Source organism: Rattus norvegicus, chromosome 10 (genome assembly GCF_021556685.1).
Source record: "Rattus norvegicus strain SHRSP/BbbUtx chromosome 10, alternate assembly SHRSP_T2T, whole genome shotgun sequence".
NCBI classification, from domain to species: domain Eukaryota; kingdom Metazoa; phylum Chordata; class Mammalia; order Rodentia; family Muridae; genus Rattus; species Rattus norvegicus.
The window spans coordinates 9,667,964-9,692,073 of NC_141543.1; the positions used below are offsets into that span (position 1 = coordinate 9,667,964).

Genomic DNA, 24,110 nt, shown 5'->3' on the forward strand with positions numbered 1-24,110 from the left:
GGCATTTCTTTCTTTAGGTTAGGGAAGTTTTCTCCTATAATTTTGTTGAAGATATTAGCTGGCCTTTGAATTGGGAGTCTTCACTCTCTTCTATACCTATTATTCTTAGGTTTGGTCTTTTCATTGTGTCCTGGATTTCTTGAATGTTTTGAGTTAGAAGCTTTTTGCTTTTTGTATTTTCTTTGACTATTGTGTCAATATCTTCTAGGGTATCTTCTATGCCTGAGATTCTCTCTTCTATCCCTTGTACTTTGTTGGTGATGCTTGCATTTATGACTTCTGGTCTCTTTCCTAGATTTTCCATTTCCAGGGTTGTCTCCCTTTGTGTTTTCTTTAATGTTTCTATTTCCGTTTTTAGACCATGGATGATTTTGTTCAATTCCTTTACTTGTTTAATTGTGCTTTCCTGTATTTCTTTAAGGAATTTGTTTCCTCTTTATGGGCTTCTACTTGTTTACCTGTGTTATTTATGTCCTTAAATCATATTCATGGGATGGGATTTTAGATCTGAATCTTGCTTTTCAGGTGTGTTAGGGTATCCAGGGCTTGCTGTGGTGGGAGAACTGGGTTCTGATGTTGCTAAGTAGCATTGGTTTCTGTTGCTTATGGTCTTGCTCACCATCCCGTTATCTCTAGTGATAATTGCCCTTGCTATCTCTAACTGGAACCTGTCCCTCCTGTAATTCTGGTTGTGTCAGAACTCCTCTGAGTCCTGCTGTCTCTGTGATCCTGTCATTCTGGGATCCTGGGATCCTGAGATCTTGGGTGTATCAAGCTCCCTCTGGGATCCTGAAAACCTGGTGTGACCAAGCTCCTGAGGTCCTGTTGTGTCAGAGCTCCTGGAGTCAAGCTTTCTCTGGGTGTTGCAGGAGTGTGGGAGGAGCCAAAGCCCTGGGTATGCACTGGGCACAGTTACAAGCCAGAAGGAACTTGTGCTACGGGCTGGGCGGTGATTCTTGTTTCCCTGGTTCCCATGGCAGTCCCAGTAACACTGGATATTGGGAGAGATGTTGTGACCTCAACTATGATCTTGAGTGTGTCAGAGCTCCAGTGATCCTGGGTCTGTCCAATCTCCTAGGAGTCAAGCTTCCTCTGTGATCCTGAGTGTTTCAGAGCACCTGGGAGTTGGGCTCCCTCTAGGTGTTGTAGGAGTGGGTGCACAGTCAGAGCCCCAGGTCTGCTCTGGGCACAAGTTCAGACTGAAAGAACTAGTTATTTTCACTGGGGTCAACAATGGAATTGATGACCTTTGAGGCAAGCATTGCTGTCTGCCTCAGGATGGTAAATATCAGTAAGTTTAATCAAGAAGAAAACTCAATTTGATTTCTCTTGTATTGACTAAGGACTTTTAGTGTTAGGGTGTTTATTCTGGATTCTTACTAAGCTCCCTGGGAGCTTGTATCTCTACAACAAGCTGAAACTGTACATTCAACAGGTACCTGAATTGAGAGGCCTGGTTTAAGGTGAAAATGTCTTTTTCTTTATTCTCACTGAGAGAGGAGGCAAGACATTTATATCATCAAACTCAATAAATGTAAAAATATATCTTAGGTGTTTGGAGTATCTTAGGTGCATGGAGTCACTACTCATGGTTTTGGTAAGTAACCAGAAGCTCTTCTGGTTATCCCTAGAAAATAACCTACAAGGGAGTGTTGCACAATGCAGAGATAGAAATGGAGATGGGTCGATGAACTGAAACCCACATGCACTGATTCAATTCAAGCTTCTGGATGAAAAAGGTCACAATCCTGCCTGCCTTTCTGCCCTAGGGGCCTGCAGATTATGCCCTGCTAAAAGGCCATTGGTGGCTTTCATGTTAGCAACCACAACAAGCCATTTATTAAACAATTATTATATATAATGATATATGTCTTAAATACACTATGTCACCAAATCCTCCAAGGAACTTTGTAGTTAAACATGACAAGTGCTAGTTTACATGTGAGATAAACAGAATTCCATGTAATTAATGACCTTGCCTCGGCTCACAGTGCCTACAGCAAGAAGAATAAATGTGGTCATGTGATCTGAACTTCAGGTTCTGTGACTCTGCAGTCCAGAGGTAAGACAACTGCTGTTTGATTATTAAACGGGATGTCATACCCGTACTCCTAGTGACTGGGAGGCTGGGATAGGAGGATTAACTGAACTCAGGAACCTACTAAAAGGTAGACAAGAAAGAAAGTTAGCCTAGAAAAATTCTAAAGAGTATCACTATGGAAATGACACCAAATGGCAGGAAACAGAAAGAGGGCTTTCAACACCGTCGTCTTGGGAATGATCAGTGACACCAGGTAAATTACCTCTAGCTTCACGAACTCAACTTTAAAAAGGAGCAAAAATTTTATTTTGTTTTGGTAATAAAATGAGAAAAATTGCATAAAATATCTTAGTAGGCAATCATAAAGAACAATCACATATTATGACACCTGAAATAGTTTTATTTCCAATAACAGACAAGAGGAAAGCTAACAATCAATGAAGAGGGCTACAGAGATTTCTAAATGGTACAAGGACAGGAACTTACATTACGGCTGAAGAATACAGGTCTAGCTTGGAAGTTCTCAAAATTTATCTAAGGAGAGGGGAAGTGCTACTACTGACAACCCATTATCACTGAAATGATACATTAATAGTAAGTCAGGCATGGTGGCAGATACCTGTAGTCTCTGCTCTGATGAGAGGATAGAAGACTATGTTTCACATGGGAATCTCAAAACAACCAAGGCAACAAAACAAAGAGCTTTCGTCTTGTTGGTACTCCTGTTTTCATGAACACAGACATTTCCAGTTCTAAAAAAAAACAAAAAAACAAAAAAACAAAAAAAAAACAAAAAACAAAAAACAAAAAAACCTACCAGTTTGCTTTCCCCTTAAAACATACACATCGCAAAATGAACAAACAAAAAACAAAAAAACCAAAAAAAACAAAAAACAAAAAAAAAAACAAAAGCAGAAAACAGATCGGGGGCTGGGAAAATGGCTTAATCAATTGCTTTGCAAGCATGAAACCCTGAATTCAGTCTTATCACAGGTATAAAAAATGCTGGCTTAGTGCTACGTGCACTGGAGAACCAAAGACAGGTGAATCCCTGGGGTTCACGGGCCAGATAACATAGCCTTCTTTATGAGATCCAGGCCAGTGAGAGACCCAGTCTCAAAAAAAGAGTAGGGCATCTCCCAAAGAATGACACAACTGTTGTCCTCTGGCCACACATACATACATGTTCAGGTACATGAACACAAACAGGAATATACACATATGCACACACAAACATGGCAGAGACCAAATTTGCAAAAGTGAAAACCCTGTGCCTTTTCTAGGCTCCCCTCTGCCCCGGCCCCAACCATGCCCTGTGCAAGTCAGGAAGAGACATTTCTGCATTCGATTTTCTGTAAGGATGTTGTCCTTCATTCCAGACAACACCAACCTGAACTATGCCCCCAACTCTGGAATTTGGACATTTTAGAAGAAAACTCTCTTATGGTATGTACCGAAAGCAACAGAATCAATAGCATGTGCCTATATCCATAGAATGGGGTTATTTGAAGGAAAGCTATCAGGTCTAAAATCAACAGTGTGGACTGGCAGGCTGACAACCACAAGACGAGCACTGAAGGCTACAGGATGAGCAGTGACTCTCACTTTACATTCAAAAGCTGATGCTGGACTGAGGTCCTCTTGCCCTGGAAGAGGTCAGTCAGTATCTTCTCCATCTCAACCTTCAGCTGACTTAATGAGGCCTATGATGGTTAATACTGATTGCCCAATGGATAGGATCTAGAATCATGTAGGAAAAAAGCTTCTGGGTAAGGAGGTTCAGCCTTGGCCTGAGGAGGTCCTAAGAAAGGGGAGGTGGGAGCAATGCTGATTGAATAATGACTCAGAGTCAGAAGTGGCTGCAACTGTCCGTTCAAGTGTTCTCTCTGTTCCTCAGTGTAATGGCTATTCCTGGTTGTCAACTTGACTATATCTGGAATGAACTACAATCCAGAATTGGAAGGCTCGCCTGTGATCCAGATCTTGAGGTTGGGAGACACAAGTTTCTGACCTGGATCTTGGCATCAAGATCTTGAGGCATAGAGGCATAGTGGCTATGAATCCCAGGAGACTAAGGCCAGGAGATCTCTGATGAGGTCATCTGGGAGTCCCAGATACAGGCATGGTGGTACACACCTTTAACCTGGGCCACATGTTCTGCTGGAGACCTACATAAGAACATTGGAAGGAAGATTCTCTCTTCCTTGCCTGCTTGCCTTGTGGGACTGAGCAACTACTAGATCCTTGGACTTCCATTCACAGCTGCTGCTGACCATTGTTGGGGAGTTGGACTGAAGACTGTAAGTCATCATAACAAATTCATTACTGTATAGAGACTACCCATAAGTTCTGTGACTCTAGAGAGCCCTGACTAATGCACCTAGGATTCTCATCATTCCTCCTCCTTCTCCTTTCTCCCTCTTTTTTCTTCTCATCATTCTTCTTCCTTCTCCCTTCTCTTTCTGTTGCCTTCTCTGGACTAGACAGCCTGAACCCAGTCTTTTATTTACTAAAGCCACATCATCAAGGCTTTAAACATTGTTAATAATTTTTTTTAAAAATCCTTAAATTTACATAGATTCTATGAATCAAGGATCATTAGTTCTAACCTCTGATTCCTTAAAACAGAAACTAAACTCAAAGCAAAAGCACATTTCCTTATGGTTTTTACACAGCCTGTTCTTCATGGGTATCTGGACACATTTCTTGTAGTTTCCTAGTACAGCAGACAGCAGTCCTTAGTAACTGTTTTCATGTAAGAACAGAAAAGTGACAGACTCCTAAGGCTAAAATAATTTCTTACAAAATTTTAAAATTCATGAAGCAAAGTAGGCATTGTCATCTTCAATCCTTCAAGTAGCTAGGAGAACAAACCACACCATTTTTTAATTCTCTAATCGTTGTTTCCTATCCTGGAAACTCCAAGGCCTCATGCGCTCTCCGTCTAATACTGTTGGTTTCTAGATCATATACCAGACTTTCTCCTATAAGGTAAACCCATCTATCATTGCTTGTTTTCTGTAGATTCCTCTTTCCCTATCCATGCCTTTTCTTCTGTTCTTGATGTTTCTCTCTGTCCCTGATGTCCCCAAGTTCACCCTGGCTAATAATGCAGCAGTCATTGGACCAAAGGGTACATGAAATTCCTAATAATTTCAAGTTCAAGGCCAAGTCTCAAAATGAGCAATTTCTACAAAGGACCATGTAGGCTACTATGGCCCCTGTGGTTATGTTGTCTAGATCCTTTCAGATGGCCCTAAAGACCAAGAAGCAGGTCTGTTCCTTGTCCTCCACAGCCTCATGACTACCTCCATTCCTCTTTCCTGAGAACATCTGTTCATTTATTATGAGGTCATTAGCTCTGAGTAATGGGACAAGTGTATTCCCCAGAAAGAGAGATTGAGTATAAAATAGAAGAGACAGCGATCGGTTTCAGGGCAACAGCAACCATCAGCATGTGACATGGGGCTCAATGGCCAAGTGTGGCTGCAGAGGCAGGAACTGTATCACGCCTCCCCTTACACAGCCACGCCAGACTGGCATCTGGGCATGTCTGTGAGGGGCTCTAGAGCTTAACTGAGGTGAGAGGGCAGAACTGAGCTAAATGCTGCACATCATCACCCATGGGCTAAACTTTTGGACTGAATAAGGAGGACAAAGTGAGTTGAGCACAAACATTCATCTCTCTCTGCTTCCTGGCTGCAGATACTGTGCCCAGACGCCTCATACTCCCGCAGTCATGCTTTCCCTGCCTCAGGCTGAGTCAAATGTACAGTTTTTTTCTTTACTTAAATTGATTCTTGTCTGGTATATTAGTCACTTTTCTGTTGTTGTGATAAAACATGATGACCAGCAGCAACTTATAGAAGAAAGAATTTATCTGAGCTTACAATTCCCAAAGGATAGCATAGCAGCAGGAGCCATGGCAGTAACATTTGGGAGCTCACATCTGGAATGGCATACAGGAAGCATAGCAACCTCAGAATAGTGCAAGTCTTTAATTTCTCTAAGGACATCTCCAATGACAGACCTCTTGAACAAGGCTGCCTCTCCTAAGCGCCAAACAGTGCCATCTACGGGGAACCAAGCATTCAAATGCCTGAGGTTTATGGGAGACATTTCTTATCCAAACAATCGCATCCAGTCCTTGTCAGATCAAGGAGAAAAGTAACTATGGTGGCTTGATGGGAATGACCCCTCCCCCCATAGGCTCATATATTTGAATATTTCGGCATCAGGAAGTGACCTATTTGACAGGAATTAGGAGGTGTGACCTTGCTGGAGTAGGTGTGGCCTTGTCAGAGGAAGTGTGTCAATGAGGGTGAGCTTTGGGGTTTCAAAAGCTCAAGCAGGTTCAGTGCCTTTCTCTCTTCCTGCTGCCTACAGGTCCCTCAGCTACTTTTCTAGCACCGCTGACTGTCCATGTGTTGCCATGATCACTACCATCAAGACAGAACTAAACCTCTGAAACTGTAAGCAAGTCCCAACTAAATGCTTTCCTTTGTAAGAGTTTCTGTGGTCCTGGTGTCTCTTCACAGCACTAGAACACTGACACGGTAACTAACACAAGGTCCACCACACTGTGGAAAGTAAAAGTGCAAATAAAAACTCATTCAAAATCATCAATTCAGAAATAAGCAGAGTAAAGCTTGAGCTGGCCCTATAGCCCAATAAGGTGGCATTACATGAACCATCACAGAGCCTCACCAAAAACAAGGGACTTTCCTGTACATTAGGCCTCAACTTCTTATCTAAAATCTAGGATGTTTCTGTTGGTTCTAGTCCCAGGAACCTCGAGGAAGAGCTGGTGCCTCTGCCACCAAACTACATTGTGAGGACAGGAAAGTCCATTTTTCTGAAAAGAGATCTGAGTATTGTTTGCCTGAGAAAGAGACGGCCAAATAGATTATCCATTCCATCCCCTAAAAAGGATGATCATGGGGTTGGGTTGGAAGATCAGCCAGTGACTGTCATCCTTCTAAAATCTACTCCTCTTCTCCTACCCCACTCCTGTTAACCATTTTCTTTTAAAAAAGACAACACTTCAAATGTGCTGTGCAAACAACAACTAGACCCACATATTTAATGAATTGAGAGACTTGTGGTTACATAACTTACCACTTGGGATGTAAGCTAGGGCTGGGCCCCTTGGAAACATTAGGGCTTTGACTCTCAACCATTTATGTTTACTCTGCACATCCCCTCAGGTCCCTCCTTATGTCCAGGTTGTATACAGCAAATACATGATTAATAATAATCACCATGGCTAATATACTGTGGTTACTAACTACTTGCCACTGGAACTGTTAAATAGTTTGACATATGAACCCATTGGTACTTGTTACTTTGCTCACTGCTATGACAGAAGCAACATAAGAGTAAGGTTTTGTGTTGCAGATGCTTGCACATGTGCTTGGCCAGGAGATCACAAAGGTGTGCGGCAGAGGAGGTTTTCACCTCACAGAGGACAAGAAGCACACTGTAGCAGGAAGTGCTTAGGAACAAGATTATCTCTGGGACACTCCTTCCAAAGACCTTTATTCTCCAACCTGGCATCACCTTCTAAAGTTCCCTGAACCTTCAAAAAACAAAGCCATTTGTTAAGTTTCAAACCCAGGACATGACTGAAGTGCCAATTTAATACATCAACGTGGACATGGCCTCCAGGTTCTCCTAGCAGCCCCACTTCCTACCTGTTATAGGGTATGGCTGGCATACCCTGCCCTTTACCCTGAATGCCCCAGACCAGAGTCTGGCCTGACCTTCCCCCAGAGGCTCTTCCCTATATAGTCCAGACATTTTGGTTACTACCCTTTTTGTACCTTTGGCCTCCTGGCTGCTGTACTTGGTTCCCTTCTTCCCTCTTTCTCCTTTCCCCTTCCTCTCTCCCAGATGTCTCTACCTCTGCCTATGCTCTCCCACATGTCTATAATAAACTTTCTCCTCCACCATAACTAGGGGCAGTCATATCCTTTCCCTTCCTTTTTCTTTTTCTTTCTTTCACAACTAGCTGGGGCCAACTGTCCAATAAGAGCCTATGGGAAACTTCTTATGTACAAATCACAACATTTTCTAACTTTTTCTCCAACCCAATAACCCTAGGTATTGTTATTGTTCTTATTTGACAGTTAGGGAAACTGAGGTGCAGAGAAACTAATTTTAAGATCATACCTACAGTAAGTGTTGTATTAGGATAAACCCAAGTAGTTGAGATACAAGCTCATTTGCATATCTGTTCTAAATCACTAGTACTTATATCTGACTCTAGTTCAAGGTCATGAGACGGTCATCCTAGCTCTGCTAACCATACAAACATTTCAGGCTTACACTTATTGAGAAGAAAATTTACCAACTTAGCACATCCTAGGAATTCCCTTGCAGTGCTTAATAAAAATATCCTCCTCTTGGGGATATGACTTCAACATTTCCACCTTTGAAATCTGGATTGGTAGCAAGTATGAGGGTTGTGGTTCAGTGTAATGGCTTTTGAGTTGGACAGATTCCATTTTGTCTTGCTCACCTGCAGCTCATAGCTTTCTTTCAGGACCTGTGTCTCTCTCTGAGCGTCAGCTTCCCCGTCTGACTAGAGCAGCCAATGAGGTAGTGAGCTAAACACAAAGTACTTAGGGCAATGCCTGCTGCACAGTAAGAGAAAAAACAGTGACAGAGTGACAGTGGTAATGTCCAGGCAGTCAAGATGCCTTAAAGGCTCTTGAGATTATGGTGGGCAGTTCGGATGGTTGCAACATAAAACTTAGGACATCGAGTTGAAATGGAATTTCAAATAAACAATATTTTAAAAATAGCCGCATAAGTATCTCCCAAATACTGCATGGGATATACTTAATGCTAACCCTTTTTGCTATTCTTGTTAACCTGAAATACCAAATAATGAAGCGGGCCTATGCTTGCTAAATAAGGCAACTCCAGGCCTCAAAGCCTCAACACCCAGTCGGTTCCAGTGCAAGTTGGACCCTAATCAGGCGCACCGGTCGATCCCAGAGGTGTAGCAATCTCCTTGCTGGCCCAGGCAGTACTAGCAGCACCCGGAGCGGCCCCGCCCTGCCCGTCCCTCCCAGAGCCGAGGGCAGGTTCCAGAAACTGTTCCAGGCGGGGCAGTCGGGTGGTGTAGAGTCGCTTCCTCCTCCCACAGAACGTGCCCAGGCAAGGCCAGTCGCTCGCCATGTCAGCTGCGGGGGCGGCGGATGTTTTCCATAGAGCCCGGGGCAGGACCCTGGACGCGTTTTCCTCAGGTACTACTGCTTGGCTCTTCACCCGGGAAGGGGGACTCCAGAGCTGCAGAACCTTCCGCGCGCGGAACCTTCCGGTCTCGGGCGCACACTTCCAGCCGGACCCTTCGTAGGTTGCACATGGCACCGCGGAGCGTTGTAGGAGTTGCTCCTCCCTTGCGGTTCTGGGCTTCGTTGGCCTTGACCTGACCTTGCAAACAACAAGCCAAAAAAACAAAGCAAACAAACAAAACAGAAGTCGGGCGGAGAGGACAGAGAAGTGAATAACTCCTTGGGCGCTGCTGTGGGGCCTGTCCTCTGTCTTCTTCATCTGTAGAACCGGACCACTGCAAGCTTTTGGAGGGGGGCACCTGACAAGTGCGGGGTGTGTCAGAGGTTGTTACTTGTAGTGAGATTGTATTTTATATCCAGCCGTTTACTGTAACCGTAGAGAGGGAAGGCATTCTGGTCCTGGTAGCGGTAGCGTTCTTGGACGTTGGTCTTAGATAATCTGCCCCTCTGTTTTGCCTCAGAGCGAGCGTTAAAAGATCAGAGTAGTTCTGTAACTTAGGGTGGGACACATGCTAGGTGTTAAGCAAATGCTAGACCTTGAGCTATTCAGAGGATATAGGTTGGTTCCTGTTTCCCTCTGTTTAGTTTGGATCTTTGGGGTTGAGTCTTCTCTGGCACTACAGGAACGTTTGTCTTTCTTGTCTTGTTATCCAGCCTCTAATTTGCCTGAACTGCTTTGAAAAAGAAGCAGGCAGGTTCCAAACCCTGGAGGGCCTTGACCCCTGGTGGGACTAGGAAGCCTGGCACCCTCTCAGCCTTCACATCCTATTTTCAAGTTCATTTCCTCAGACTTACCTGTGCCTAGCTAGCCAAAGAAGAAGATCAATCCTACAGTTCTCTGATAGGCCTTTGTTTCTTTCCCTCTTTGCAATTCAAGGTTCTGCACAGGTGTGCACAGCCATATAAATCCACTGATGGTGGACTGGGGAAATCTAAGCTGCTGTGGTGCCATTTTCTACAAAATTTAATGTGTCTCATGGTCCTTTTCCCCCCAGCCTATATATTTTTGAGATGCATCCATATTATTCTAAGTAGTTCTCCTTATACTTCCTTCTGAACAGTGTCCCATTGATTGATCATACGTGTTGTATGTTTTGTTAGTGGATGTGCTCCAGCTTGGTATCTATCTTCTCTTTGCTTCTCCAAATTTCTCCTGGCCACCATGCTCTAGGAGTGACTGCCATGGAGGTGCAGCAGTGAACTTTTTTGCCCCTCCTTAGATAGGCAAGAAGACACTCAGCCTATGGGGAGTTCCCTGAGGAGATGGGGGGAGGGGAAGTAATCACCAGAATGTTTATTCCTGCACTCGATGCCCTTTCAGGGTTCCCATTTGTAGGCTGTATTACCTGCTTTTCATTCTTGTGAATAGTATTGCAGTAAGCCTTTTTGTACAACCGTCTTCTGTAAACACATAGGAGAGTTTCTTCAGGAGCAGGGTGTGGGTTATGGGGTATACCCATCCTCAGGTGTATTGCTACATTGCCTTACAGAGGGTTGTTAACTGTTTATGCTCCCTCTAGCAGACTGCAAGAGTTTCCTGCTGCAGGCTCCTTTCCAGTCTGAGAAATACCATGTTTCATTTACACTCTGTAGTAAGTTGTGAAGAATCAAGAAGGAAAGAACGACAAATCCCCAGACCTCAGGCTCCAAATCTAGGCATGGAGCCATGGCACAAAAGTAGTAATCCTTGGCACCCAGTGGCCTTCGCAGTGAGAGGAGCCGGGATTGTGTGTGGGGGAGAGCATTGACTGACATCAGAGAGAAAGGAATAGAATCAAAATGAAATGGATTTGAGATACCATCTGGAATCCTGAACACATTTAGGAGGTAGGAATGTGCCGCGCAGGGGGAGTAGACGGTGCTGCCTTAAGATTTGAAGACATCGGGGCTGGGGATTTAGCTCAGTGGTAGAGCGCTTACCTAGGAAGCGCAAGGCCCTGGGTTTGGTCCCCAGTTCTGAAAAAAAGAAAAAAAAAGATTTGAAGACATCCCGACGGGGAACAATGTACCATTGTGGATGGTTCCAGTGCATTGTCTGTACTGTGCGTTCCTAAGCATGTGTTTCTGTTCGGGTGAGTGCAACATTCACCAGAGATTCAAAACCAAAAACAGTCAGAAATTCTAGGAAAAGCAGCAGCCAGTCTTGGCACCAAAGCTTGGCAGCAAGGCTTAGGCAGGGTGGCACAGGGCATCAGATGCCACAGAAAGGTACATGGTTGTACTCACAGATGCCCTCAGGGCAGTCCAGTTACTGTGGGAAGTAGAGCCTAAGTCTGTAGAGACAGGTCTCACATCTCCTTCAAAGGGGTTCAGTTAACTCAAACCGCTGTCCCGGGCTTACACTGTTCTCATCCCTAGGAATTAGCTACCCGCCACAACCAGATACCTGGGTGACAGAGCTTCTGTTTCTCCAGGAGTTTGATAAGTGAGTCTCAGTTTCAACCATCCATAATCGGCTAACATAACATAATCAGCTCTGCCCTGCTGATGAGGGCTCACATTCTTTGGTTCTTTTTTTTTTTTTTTTTTTCTTTTTTTCGGAGCTGGGAACCGAACCCAGGGCCTTGCGCTTGCTAGGCAAGTGCTCTACCACTGAGCTAAATCCCCAACCCAAGGGCTCACATTCTTAAGGCGTGTTCAGATACTCATTTTAATTAGGCAAATTGATAATTATAGTTCTTTGACACATAATCCTAATTAGGACTCTTTTCGGCTAGCATGTAACTTCCTTCTCAGAGGTTTACCACATTTGTTCTGAAGAAGTTCTGAAAGGGATAAATCAGTACAGAGGTGAGGGCTGGCAACATGGCTCAGAGGATAAAGGTGTTTGCCGCCAAGGCTCAGCCAGACTTTGATTACGGGAGCCCACATGTTAGACCAACTGCCCTACGTTGTCCTCTGACCTCCAAGTGAGTGCCATGGCATCTGTACTCCCACATCCCCACAAAATACAGAATAAAATTGAGTTTAATTGTTCTAAGGTCCTAAACGTATTTGTTGGTATTTTATCCTATCAGGATATCCATCTCCTTGGGTAGCTTTCTTTAAAAGATTGTTGTGGGGGACTGGAGGGATGGCCCAGCAGTTACAAACATTCCACTCCGCTGGAGACCTGGCTTCAATCCCTAGCATTCAAACCAGGTGGCTTAGAACCACTTGTAACTGTGGATCAAGGGGATATGACACCCTCTTCACAGGAACGCAGACACATGGAGTGTATACTCACACAGGGAAACAGACAGAAATTAAAATAAAATTTAAAGGAGTGCAGTTTTTAAATAAAATATTGTTTCTCTGGACATTTTGCACCTCTGCGGCTACCTTGTAGGAGTTGATGGTTTTTGTTAATTTTGAACATTTCTGTTTTCCCTGTAAGTCCTCTCACTGGTGAGAGTAAGTGAATTCTCAGTAGAAATAATCAAGTTTAAACAGTGTAACGGGGCAGCAGATGAAGTGAGCGCTTCAGTGGCGCCTTTTCATTTAGGGCAAATTAGTTCACTCTTATTTGAAGAGGGATCTGTTCAATAAAAGCCGTGGGAGTGGACAGATATGGCCCAACAGCCTAAATCAATACCAAGTTTAATCGCAGTAGTTGGACTTTGGTTGGCTGTGGAAGGCCCTGTGGCGATACCTGAGCTAAAAGCAATTAACCAAGTATGCCGTAACTCAGTGTCTGTTGATTGACTAAGTGACTGTAGCCAGTTAAACTGTTTCCTTTTGTTCCTTCTGCTTTCAGTTACTCACTTTAGTGCTGCTTGGCTCCGTGCTGGAGCCTCAGTGCTGCCCCTACCAGCTGCCTACCCACACATCATTTTGGCTTGGTTTTTCCCTTTGGTCAAATAACTGAGCTAAATTTGATTGGCCAAAGAAAATTCCCTCTTGACAGTCACCATGACTAAACAGGGATGTTCCTCATTGTAAGCACCAGCTAAAAGATCTGGTGATCAGTGCCATTTACATGTTTAAAAAGGCCACATTAAAAAACCCAAAACCTAATTTTTAAAGGAGTTTGTTTGAGATAGGCTCTAGCCGAGGCTGGTCTGGAACCAATGAGCATGCTGCCTCAGTCTCCTCAGTGCCTGGATTGCTGCTGGGTCCCACCATAGCCTGGCTGGGCTTCTACTTTGAAAGTCTTCATTCCTATTGCGACTACGGCTTGTTTTCAGTAATGTTTCAGAGTGGTGCAGGCAATGCAGTGCTCTAAAGCAGTACTGTGTGCACCTGCAGTCTGTAGGTGTGTCCACCCCACCTGTCACAGGTGTGTCCACCCCACCTGTCACAGGTGCCTACTACCTCCTGTGCAGGCAAGTCTGATTGACATTTCCTGTGAATGGAGTCATATGTGGCCTTCCTGGTTCACCTCAGAAAGCTTCAGAAGTCGTCCACACTGGCAGGCAGCTAGTGCTTTACCCCTTTACTGCATCAAATTTCATTGTGCAAATAACCAAATTTGTTAAATGAGTGGTTACTATGAACAGAGCAAATATATATAGTTTCTTTATAGCAGATGTGTAGGTTTGGAATTTCTGGGTCATGCAGTAGCTTTACTGTTAACTTTATCTCCTGACCAGCACTGCCTGGAGTTAAAAGCAACTGGAGGAAGAAGGGTTTATTTTGACTCTCAATCAGAGGTATAGTTCTTCGCAGCAGGGGCGTGGTGAGGAAGGGAGATCTGAGCTGTGGCAGCTCAGTGTGAGGTATCTGGGAGAGAGATGGAATGTTGCACCCCGTTCTCTTTCTCTCCCCGTCTTCAGTCCAGTCATTCAGTGGGGTTGTCCGTCCCTATTCAAGGTTGGTCTTCCCTCACCAATAAAGCCTTTCTGGAAACACCCTCATAGACACACCCAGAGGTATGTTTCCACAGTAATTCACTAATTCCAATGAAATGGATTAGCCATAACAAATAGTGTTGAATTTTTGTGTACTTAATGGCACCGGTAGCCCTCAGAAGAAATACTTACTGAGGTCATTAGTTATTTTAAAATTGGGGGTTTTTTTGTTTGTTTGTTTGTTTTTTATAATTGAGCCAACCAAGCTCAAGTTTTATAATTTCTGGACCAGGCGCCTTTCTTACTGAATGTATGATGTATGGATACTGTCTTCAAAACACGTTTTAGGTTATGATGAAATCCAGTTGATCAGCTCTTTCTCTTATCAAGTCACATCTACAAACTTTCTTTCCCTAAGTTGCAGGTCACAAAGACTTGATCCAATATTTAACATATTTTATGGTAAAAACTCTTGATTTAGGACAAGGATTCTTTTTTAAGTTTGTGGAGAGCCAGTGAGATGGCTTACCGGGTAACAGTAACACCCTGAAGCCAGGCGATGACAGGAAGCTGGATAGAATGGTGCACATCTGTAACCCCAGCACCCCCACAGCAAGACGGGAGACAGGAGAACTGCAGACTATGCAGCTTGCCGGCCAGGTATCCTGGAGTATACCGCAAGGCACCCTCCCTCAGAAATAGGTGCAAGGCAAGAACTGACTTCTTAGGTGTGCTGTGTGTGACACATGGGTGCCCTCCCCAATAATAAAGTAAGTTGAAGAACTTAGTTTACACACCTGAGGATGGAGCCCACTCACTCCTCAGGCATGGTAGGCAGGGGCTCAACCACTGGCCTGTCTTCAGCCCCTTGAGGAGATCTGTCTGTGTGAAAAAGAAGAAGGGCCTAATTATTAGGAAGCCCTTGTAACTTTCTCTTCTACCTATAGTTAGACAGCTTAAAACAAAGAATACACTATGGCTTTTAACATTTCATCTTCATGTAGACCATAAATACACACTGATTTACATATCTTTTTTAGGTCCGGCCAGAGGCCAAGCACCTGTCTTGGCCTGGATGTATAGATGGACCTGGTGTGACTTTATATAAGCAGATGAATGAATCCTTTCCAGTTGCACATATTCCCCTACCCCACAAACATGCAGTCAGTTAGCAAACACTCGATGTGGGGTCTTCTTAGGCTTATATCTTTCCTTTGTGGCATTTGTCTTCCCAACACCCAATGTGATGGTGTTTTACGTTTACCAGCCCTCGTTTATCGAGTCTCTCCCCAAAGCTTTCATCTTCCTTAGAGACTCACTTGGAGTTGGAAACAACACTCCATCTTCCTCCCCTTTACACATTTCATTAAACCAGGCAACTCCAAAGCAAGCAGCAGCACCAACAGACTGGGGACAGGTTACAGGAAGCAAGCAGTGAGCCGAAGGAGCCACACACGTATGCAGCGTGCAGGAGGGTGGAGTGCCAGCAAGGGCTGACCACTGGCTGACCTCTGACTGACATCACCCTTCGCGCAGAAAGCTTCCAAAATGCTGGTCAGACCTTCCAGGCACCCCTGGGTGTTTGTTCAGGGTAGAATCTTCTTACAGAGAAGGCTGACACACAACGTTTATGTCTGTGCACTGCCCACATTTTAACTTTCCCATGGGCTTGGGTGAGAAAGAGGCACTGAAGCAGGGCTGGGGCAGTGGCTGGCCCCAGCCCTGTGGGAACTCCTGGCCTTCTGCCCCCCCCCCCAGCCAAGTTTGGTGCACAGATAAGTCAGACACCTAGGGAATAAATGAGTGCATTCTGCATAGCCTTCTTTAAGAAAAGAGGAAACAACATTTTCTTCCCATGTGGATAGCACCTGGCCTCGTTTATAAAATGGATGTAGAGCTTGGTAGAGGTGCTGAAAGGCGCTGGCTTTGGTTTGTGCTGGCGTATTGTCCTAGAGGCACCGAGACATTTCATGGTGTGTGTTCTTACCCTAGTAAATGGACAGGGCCAGAGGCTTTTGATGACAAGTCCCTTACCTCTGCTGCCGAGACCCTGAACCAGCACCAGGTTTTCATCTGCCCAGGCTGCTCTTTCTCCAGGGCTTTCCAGGTCACTGGTTTACCTAAAGCTGAGGGGTTGTTAGTGGCCTTTACACTGCTGATCCCTCTTCTGTTCAGATTATTTCTGGTCTTGGACATTCATCCTTGAGGGCACACTGACTTTGTCTACCGTCCTACCCAGTTGCCACCACAAGCATCCTGGCCACCTGCAGCTCACATGTGAGCAGTTCCAGCAACTTTATGCACTCACTCTATCTCTGCCGTCTCCTCAGTGACACTGTGGAGATGCTGGGGCTTGCTGTTGCTGTTGTTTGCAGTGCTGAGGTGAGATTCAGGGATTCCCACATTCTGGGGTAGATCTTTCCCATAGAGCTATCCCACCAGCCCCAAGACAAACTGTCTCAAACAAGTTTGGGACCTGTCATCCCAGACTAGGTTTTCCTCTGTCTTTCTCCCCTGTGCCAGCTCTAGGGTGTAGTTGAAGAAGCCTGTGTGCTCATCTTTTGTAACTTAGGCCTCAACATTGTTTCAACCCATCCTTTTCCTTGATGACACTTAGGGCTGTTCACAGTGCACTTTCTCCTTAGGATTCTGTGGTTTTTCCTAACTCCGGACATTAACTGGTGGCCAAGCCACTCAGGAGTCATGTCATGGTGTGGAAATAGATGGGTCTCTGCATGTGCTTCTGCCCCACATACTGTTCATTCTCTGGACAAAAGAAAACTGAATCCAAAGTATTAGACAAACCACTAGCATCCCTCATACCCATGAGGACAGCCATGCAGTGTGCACCGTTCAGAAGCATCTGCAGGATGAAGTTTTCCCATCAGATAGATGCCATGAGTTGGAAGGACTGTTACCTTCTTTCTGCATCCAAGGACTGCTTGGAGGTAGGTGCCTGTGGTGCCACTTCCAGGTCTCCCTCAAGCTCCAGTGAGTCAGCAACTGCCAGCGTCTTGGTGGGGAAACAGGGATATGGGCAGAGGTCTAGCCAACAGCTACCCAAAACAGGCATCCCAAAATGGCACAGGAAGGTCCTGGAAATGTCTTACTGTTCGCCAGTAATGCTAAGTGCCACCTGGCCAAGAAGTCTTGTCCTATTTGCTGTCTTGCCTCCAAAGAGTTTCAAAAGCCTTCACTTTCAGGTGGTGAGTGTACCAGCCAAGCCTTGACTCAGAAGTCTTTGCGTCTCAAAATCATTTTTTGTTTTTTAGTGCCTTTGAACTAAAATGTAGGTAAATTTCCCCTGGTACCTGGGACAAGTCATTTGGCAATTCATCTAATTGCTTTTACAGCTAATCCTGTGGGGAGAGAAGTCCCCGAAGGACATTTTAAAATTACTTTTCGTACACTGTACAGCTCACCTTTTGTAGGTGTGTGGTTTGCGACTTTTGTCACATGCACAGAGTGGTGCATTTGTCGCTGCAGTCCACTTTAGATTCCTTCCTTTCTGAACAGAAACCCTGCACCCTCATAGCTGTTGCCAGCCCCGAGGCCCTGAACAGCCATTATAGAAGGGTACTGTACCTGCCGTACCCAGCCTGGACTGCTATGCCGAGGCTGTTGTTAAACTAGAGAAAGTCCCAGAATAGTGAGTTCTGTTTAGCAACCCCCACCCCCACTAAAATAAGATCAGTCCCCCAAGAAGAAAAACAATTTGCTGAAGACATTTAGATTGTAGTTCACCACGCAGATTGCTGCCGGGAGGAGCTGCACAAATTGTATTTCGCTGGCATTGCTCTTTAACCTAACAGCCTCCAGGCAGCTGTAAGGCCTTCCTACCTTTGCTGTTTTGTAACCAACACAGAATCCACAGTATGGGAAAGGTAGGGGTGTTGGGACAGGGTATGTAGGTACTTATCCTGAGTCACACTGTGACTCCAGGAGTCACATTCCGGGAGTCTTGTCTCTGTTAAGACTAGAGTCAGGGAGACTGATGGTGATCATGGTGACTGTAGGTTGCCCATGCTGGACCATTTGCTCTGTGCCTAGTTCAAATTAACCAGTTCTTCGTAAGGAGCTGCCTTTATTCATTGTCTACAGATGAGGAGACTGAACCCCAGAGGATAAGGAACTTGAATGTGTTACAGTTAGTCAAGAATAGAAATGAATCGATCGGAGTAAACTCTTGAAACTCAGATTCTAGGCTACAGCCAGGTAAAGGTAGGTCCTGGTGTGGTCTCACCCTAGCCTCCTAGTGTCCCTGTGGTCATTTGCCTCACCCTTTCCAGGAGTGTGTTCCTCCCAGCACCCTGCTATTCACTGTGCCTTGTGACTATCCCAATCCCACCTGGGGTCCTAGGAAGTTTGGTATCAGATAACAGCCTCCTTCTGTTCACCTTTCCCGAAGGCTGCTCTGTAAGGCCTTAAAGGACACTGCTCACCATTGACGGTGTAGCATTGCACCTCAAAGAGGTGTGTCCAGAACTCATGATCCTCCTGCTTCAGACTTCTCACGCTGGGATTGCAGGTGTGTCCGTGATGTTCAGTTCTTATGTTTGAATAAAAGAAGGGAGCCAGAGTAGCTTCTGCTCTCGGGGGAAGCAGGGAAGCCCTGTGGAGTGGCAGCTGGGCTGAGACAGATGAGATTTCATCAGAAAGCGTCGGGAGGGAGTCAGGCTCAGTGCTGGAGGAGGTACTGGCCTGGCCACTGCAAACCATATTTCTCAGTAGGAAGCATTCACAAGTGGAGAGCATCCCTGGGAAGGTGGGAGGTGTGGGTGTCTGAGAGGAGCGGATAGTGCTTCCTTTGGTTCTGTGCCGTTACTGGTGGCTGTAGGGTGGGCGTCAGCAGTATGCCTGGCTCCTACATACAGGGTTCCAGTAGCACCACTATGATAGTTAAGACTGATTATCATCTTGACAGGATCTAGAGTCACCTGTGAGGTATTAACCAGATTCGGTTGAGATAGGAAGACCCATCCTATCTGTGGGAAGCACCGTGCCATGGGCTGGAGTATCAGACTGACTAAAAATGAGAAACTGAGGGGTTGGGGATTTAGCTCAGTGGTAGAGCGCTTACCTAGGAAGCGCAAGGCCCTGGGTTCAGTCCCCAGCTCCAAAAAAAAAAAGAACCAAAAAAAAAAAAAATGAGAAACTGAGCCAAACAGTACCATTTGTTACTGTGGATAGATACAATGTGAATGGCTGCCTCAAGCCCTTGCCACTATGACTACCGTGATGGACTGTCCTCAAACCCTGATCCATAACAACCTTCTTTAAGTTGTCTTTATCACAGCACCAGTGAAAGTCACCAGTACAACTCCCCACTTCCCACTATGACATCCAAAAATGTCTCTGGACATTTATGTTAAAACCATCCCGAGATGGCTAGGCTGATTCCTTGACAGGCTTCAGATTGGCAGTTAAGGAGACTAGGCCTAAATCTCTGTTTCCAAGAACTGGGCTAGTCCAGCCAAGTCCAGGCCTCAGAAGCTGCCCTGCCACCTGGCCTAAGGCAAGGACAATGGGTCAGCAGCAGTTTCCAGACTTCCTCAGCTACTTCCTCAGCAGCAGTTTCCAGACCTCCTCAGTTACTTCCTCAGCAACAGTTTCCAGACCTCCCCAGCAAGTTTCCAACCCCCCACACCCCGGTAATGGAATGTCCCTAGAGATGGACCCAACAGATTAATATAGAGGTCACCTACCCTGGAATTCCCTAATGCACTTTAAATCAGGGCTGCAAGCTTATTTAGTTGTGTCTTTATCTTGGTAATGGGAGACCTCAGCATACTGGACTTCTGCAGAATAAAACACCGCTTGTGTTTACATACTACTTGAGTCCAGGGTGTCGTTCTTCAGTGAATCATGGACCCTTACAATCCAATAGTATGGATGCTACAATGTCATCACCCATCCTGCTCTGTTGAGTGCAGAGCCACTGGTGTGACTCATCTGTAGTAGACAGAGCTGGAAAAGCTTTGGCTTTATCCTAGTGCCCCGGTGTCAGAATGAGCCAGGGCCTGGTGGCATCTCCACTGGTCCCTGCCATGTTTGCTACCTGCCAGTCTCAAGACAGGCCTGAATGACATGTGTGCTCTGGAGAGAGAAGCAGACATGGGCCCGGCATTAAGGAGAGTCAGCATATCTGCACTGGGTTGGGGAGTGATGGGGGAAGTTTTAGAACAGCATGGTGGCAGCTTCTACCTTGGTGGTCTGGAGAGGGGAATTCTCAGAGTTGTTCTTGAAGCCTGTTTCAGTTAGAACAGCAGAGGGCTGGTCCACACCAAGGGGTTGTGGTACAGGACAGGAAGGCTAGAGCAGGTAAAGTAGAAAAGGAAAGTTGCAGCTTGGTTGGCTCTGTGGACGAAAAGATAGGATCCCAAGGTCTGTAGACTGAGGGACTGGAGGTGATGGAGGAAATGCATCAGCAGAAACAGGTCCAGGAAGACGAAGGCATTCATTCACTCTGTGATACTGAAAGCTTAGGGTACCCAGGGAAGGAGCCAGGATGAGTGGAAAGCATGAGTGCGAAATGCATGAACTGTAGAGATGTTGGATTTAAGATACCGAATCCAAATTGGACATTCCCAGAAACATAAACCTACCCACTATGCTCTGCTCATTTTAAAGCTAATTCTTTGTCTGTCTAGTCATGTTATTTTGAGTTTGCTAAATTTACAGGAATCAACACCTTGGATTCTTAAATCTTTGTACTCTGTAATAATGTGAGGTAGTTCTGCTGAGGTCTCTTAATCATACTGCTCAGCCAGGGTCTTATGCTGTGTGCCCTGTTTGATCAAACTCCATTTAGAAAGTGTGCTGGTTTGGATAAAAATGGCTCCTAGAGGGGCTGGGGATTTAGCTCAGTGGTAGAGCGCTTACCTAGGAAGCGCAAGGCCCTGGGTTCGGTCCCCAGCTCCGGAAAAAAAAGAACCAAAAAAAAAAAAAAATGGCTCCTAGAAGGACCGACACTGTTAGGAGGAGGTGTGGCCTTGTTGGAGGAGGTGTGGCCTTGTTGGAGGGGGTGTGGATTTGTTGGAGGAGGTATGGCCTTGTTGGAGGAGGTGTGGCCTTGTTGGAGGAGGTGTGGCCTTGTTGGAGGTGTGGCCTTGTTGGAGGAGGTGTGGCCTTGTTGGAGGAGGTGTGGCCTTGTTGGAGGAGGTATGGCCTTGTTGGAGGAGGTGTGGCCTTGTTGGAGGAGGTATGGCCTTTTTGGAGGAGGTGTGGCCTTGTTGGAGGAGGTGTGGCCTTGTTGGAGGAGGTGTGGCCTTGTTGGGGGTGTGGATTTGTTGGAGGAGGTATGGCCTTGTTGGAGGAGGTGTGGCCTTGTTGGAGGAGGTATGGCCTTGTTGGAGGAGGTGTGGCCTTGTTGGAGGAGGTATGGCCTTTTTGGAGGAGGTGTGGCCTTGTTGGAGGAGGTGTGGCCTTGTTGGAGGAGGTGTGGCCTTGTTGGGGGTGTGGATTTGTTGGAGGAGGTATGGCCTTGTTGGAGGAGGTGTGGCCTTGTTGGAGGAGGTATGGCCTTGTTGGAGGAGGTGTGGCCTTGTTGGAGGAGGTATGGCCTTTTTGGAGGAGGTGTGGCCTTGTTGGAGGAGGTGTGGCCTTGTTGGAGGAGGTGTGGCCTTGTTGGGGGTGTGGATTTGTTGGAGGAAGTCTGTCACTAGGAGGTGTGAACTTCTTAGAGGTTTCAAATACCCAAACCAGGCTCAGTGTCTCACTCTGTCTTCCTGCTGCTTAAGGATCAGGATATAGAACTCTTCGCTACCTCTCCAGCACCGTGTCTGCTTGCATGCCATGATGATAATGGACTTGCACCCCTGAACTTTAAGTCAGCCCCAATTAACTGTTCTCCTTTATGAGAGTTAGTGTGGTCATTGGTGTTTCTTTTCAGCAACAGAAACCCTAAGACAGGAAGTATGATTCTTCCCCCTTTATGGAAACTAAGAGATCTGTTTATCTACAGCTATCCGAGGGTGTTTCTAAGTAATATATCCTGAGAACATACATTGTTATAGCATGAGACACCAAGACACTCCTTGGCCTTTTCCTGGTCTGGGATGAGAACAGTGATTTATTTGCTTTGGGGATTGCATTTATTGTAGTCAGTGACTAGCATACAATAACAAGAGGATCTAGGATGTTTCTAACTTTCAGTATATACAAAAAGTCACCTTCCATTGACAATTGACAAATATGCCCAAAAGGTAACGAAAGTGAGCAAGATGAAATACATTAGCAGCAACAGGTCCAAGAAGACATCCACTTTGCGATGCTGAAAGTGCAAGCTGTGAAGAGAGCTGCAGTTTGGATGTCTGTTTTCCCGCGGGATTTAGCACATGAACAGTCTCCGAGGAGAGCTTAATAGGGAGGCAGCGCGAGGCTCCTACAGGCTTTTAAGACTCGCCCTATATCAAGCTGCCCTGCGCTTTATTAAACAGATGAAGAAATCTTAGGGGCCTCTCCTGTGCATGGTTTATTATATATGAGATCCACTGTTAATCCGTCAACTTTGCAGGATGCCTGCCATGATAGTCTCTTTCCAGGCAGCAGAAATTAGACTTAGCCAGGTCTTGTAACTCTGTGTAGCCAATGAATTTGATTGGTAAAGCAAAGCTTTTCCTTTAAAACATATTTGTAAATTAAAAGTTTGATTTAGAAATTGGTGACAACCTCGAGACATTGGTGTGTGACTTCTCTGTCATCTCCATCAACGGTATGATCACCCAATCCAAGCCAGGGTGTGTGGAGGGCGGAGTAGGCCACTCGAGCCTGCACCATCTCTGGGTCTCCTCTTCCCCACCTTGAGCAAACTAGAATACTTTCCATAGATGGGAGCCTGATGGTGAACTGGACGTGTGTGAGCCAGAGAAAGTCCAGGGGCATGCAGAGAGATCACACAGCTACAGCTAGTCTTTGGCAGGTGTCTCATGAGCAGCGAGGTCAGATTTTCCAAGAGAATTAAGAAATCCATATACGTGTGTGTGTGTGTGTGTGTGTGTGTGTGTGTGTGTGTGTAGTCTTATATTCATATATATAAAATTCTCAAATTTATACATATATAATTCAGAAATTCACACATGTGCGTATATATATGTATATATTCATATATATATATAATTTAAATGTTGGCAACAGATTTCAGTTTTGTAAACAGTGTGTGGGTCCAGCAGAGCACATCTGCTAGTCAGACTATGAGTTTGGCATGTCTGGAGGAGAAGCTGGGTGTCTGGGCAGCAGCTGTACCTTGAGTCAGCCCCATGCTGTTGGCAGCGACTGTGCGTATCACAGATGACTGGGAGAAAGTGCCGGCCTTGCCAGCTTTATTTTTATGCATTCATCTCATTTACTGAGTCTCTTCGTTTGAGCAAAACTTTTTGGAGACAAAAATGTCTATATGGAAATCAACAACTTTGGGGCAGCCAGGAGCCCCTTCCAGATTTGTGCATCTCTCCAGCCAGAGACTCAACTGCTCTTGGGTAGGAGGTATTAGCTGTGTGACCTTGAACTCAAGCCCCAAAAGTCTCAGTATCACCTTGGTTGAGTAAAAAGCTGGCTAAGTCAACTTTTAGAATATTCTCGTAACTCTGGTAGCCTCTGTGGCTAAGCTTTCAGCTTCCTGTGGATGGGCTAAGATCAATGGCTTAACTCAGCTTTGTTAGAAAGTCAGTAGCAAAACTTGAAGTTTGCATGAGAATCTAGGCCTGGGTGTTGTTTGTTTGTTTGCTTGCTTGCCCGTTTTCAGTTTTAGAGATAGTGTCTTTAGAGCTTAGGCTGGCTATGTAGCTGAGCCTGACTTTGGAATTAAGGTGTGTGCTATTACCTGGCCCAGGTAGTGTCTGTGCCTCCTGAGATGCTTGCTCTCTGAGATTATGATCCCCTATCTTTGTTGTTGTCTAGCCTAGTGACTTCATTGTGGTAAAGAGCTCCCCAGAAGCAATGGCTGTGTGGGAGGTAGAGAGTAGGGGTTTGAGTCATGTACCGTTATAACACACCATTTCT

The 24,110-nt window shown here is 45.5% G+C and overlaps 1 protein-coding gene across 2 annotated transcripts in view; it reads left to right on the plus strand.

Moving 5' to 3' along the window:
* The first annotated feature begins 9,130 nt into the window (after positions 1-9,130).
* The window catches only part of Cpped1 (calcineurin-like phosphoesterase domain containing 1), a 119,547-nt gene continuing 104,567 nt past the window's right edge, over positions 9,131-24,110 (plus strand). Inside the window, exon 1 of one of the 2 annotated variants that reach the window (XM_087571276.1) lies at positions 9,131-9,294. In XM_087571276.1, the coding sequence (XP_087427402.1) occupies positions 9,225-9,294 (70 nt within the window). In that variant the 5' untranslated portion in view covers positions 9,131-9,224. The remainder of the gene's footprint in view (positions 9,295-24,110) is intronic. The other variant, NM_001013963.1, reaches the window with a different exon arrangement.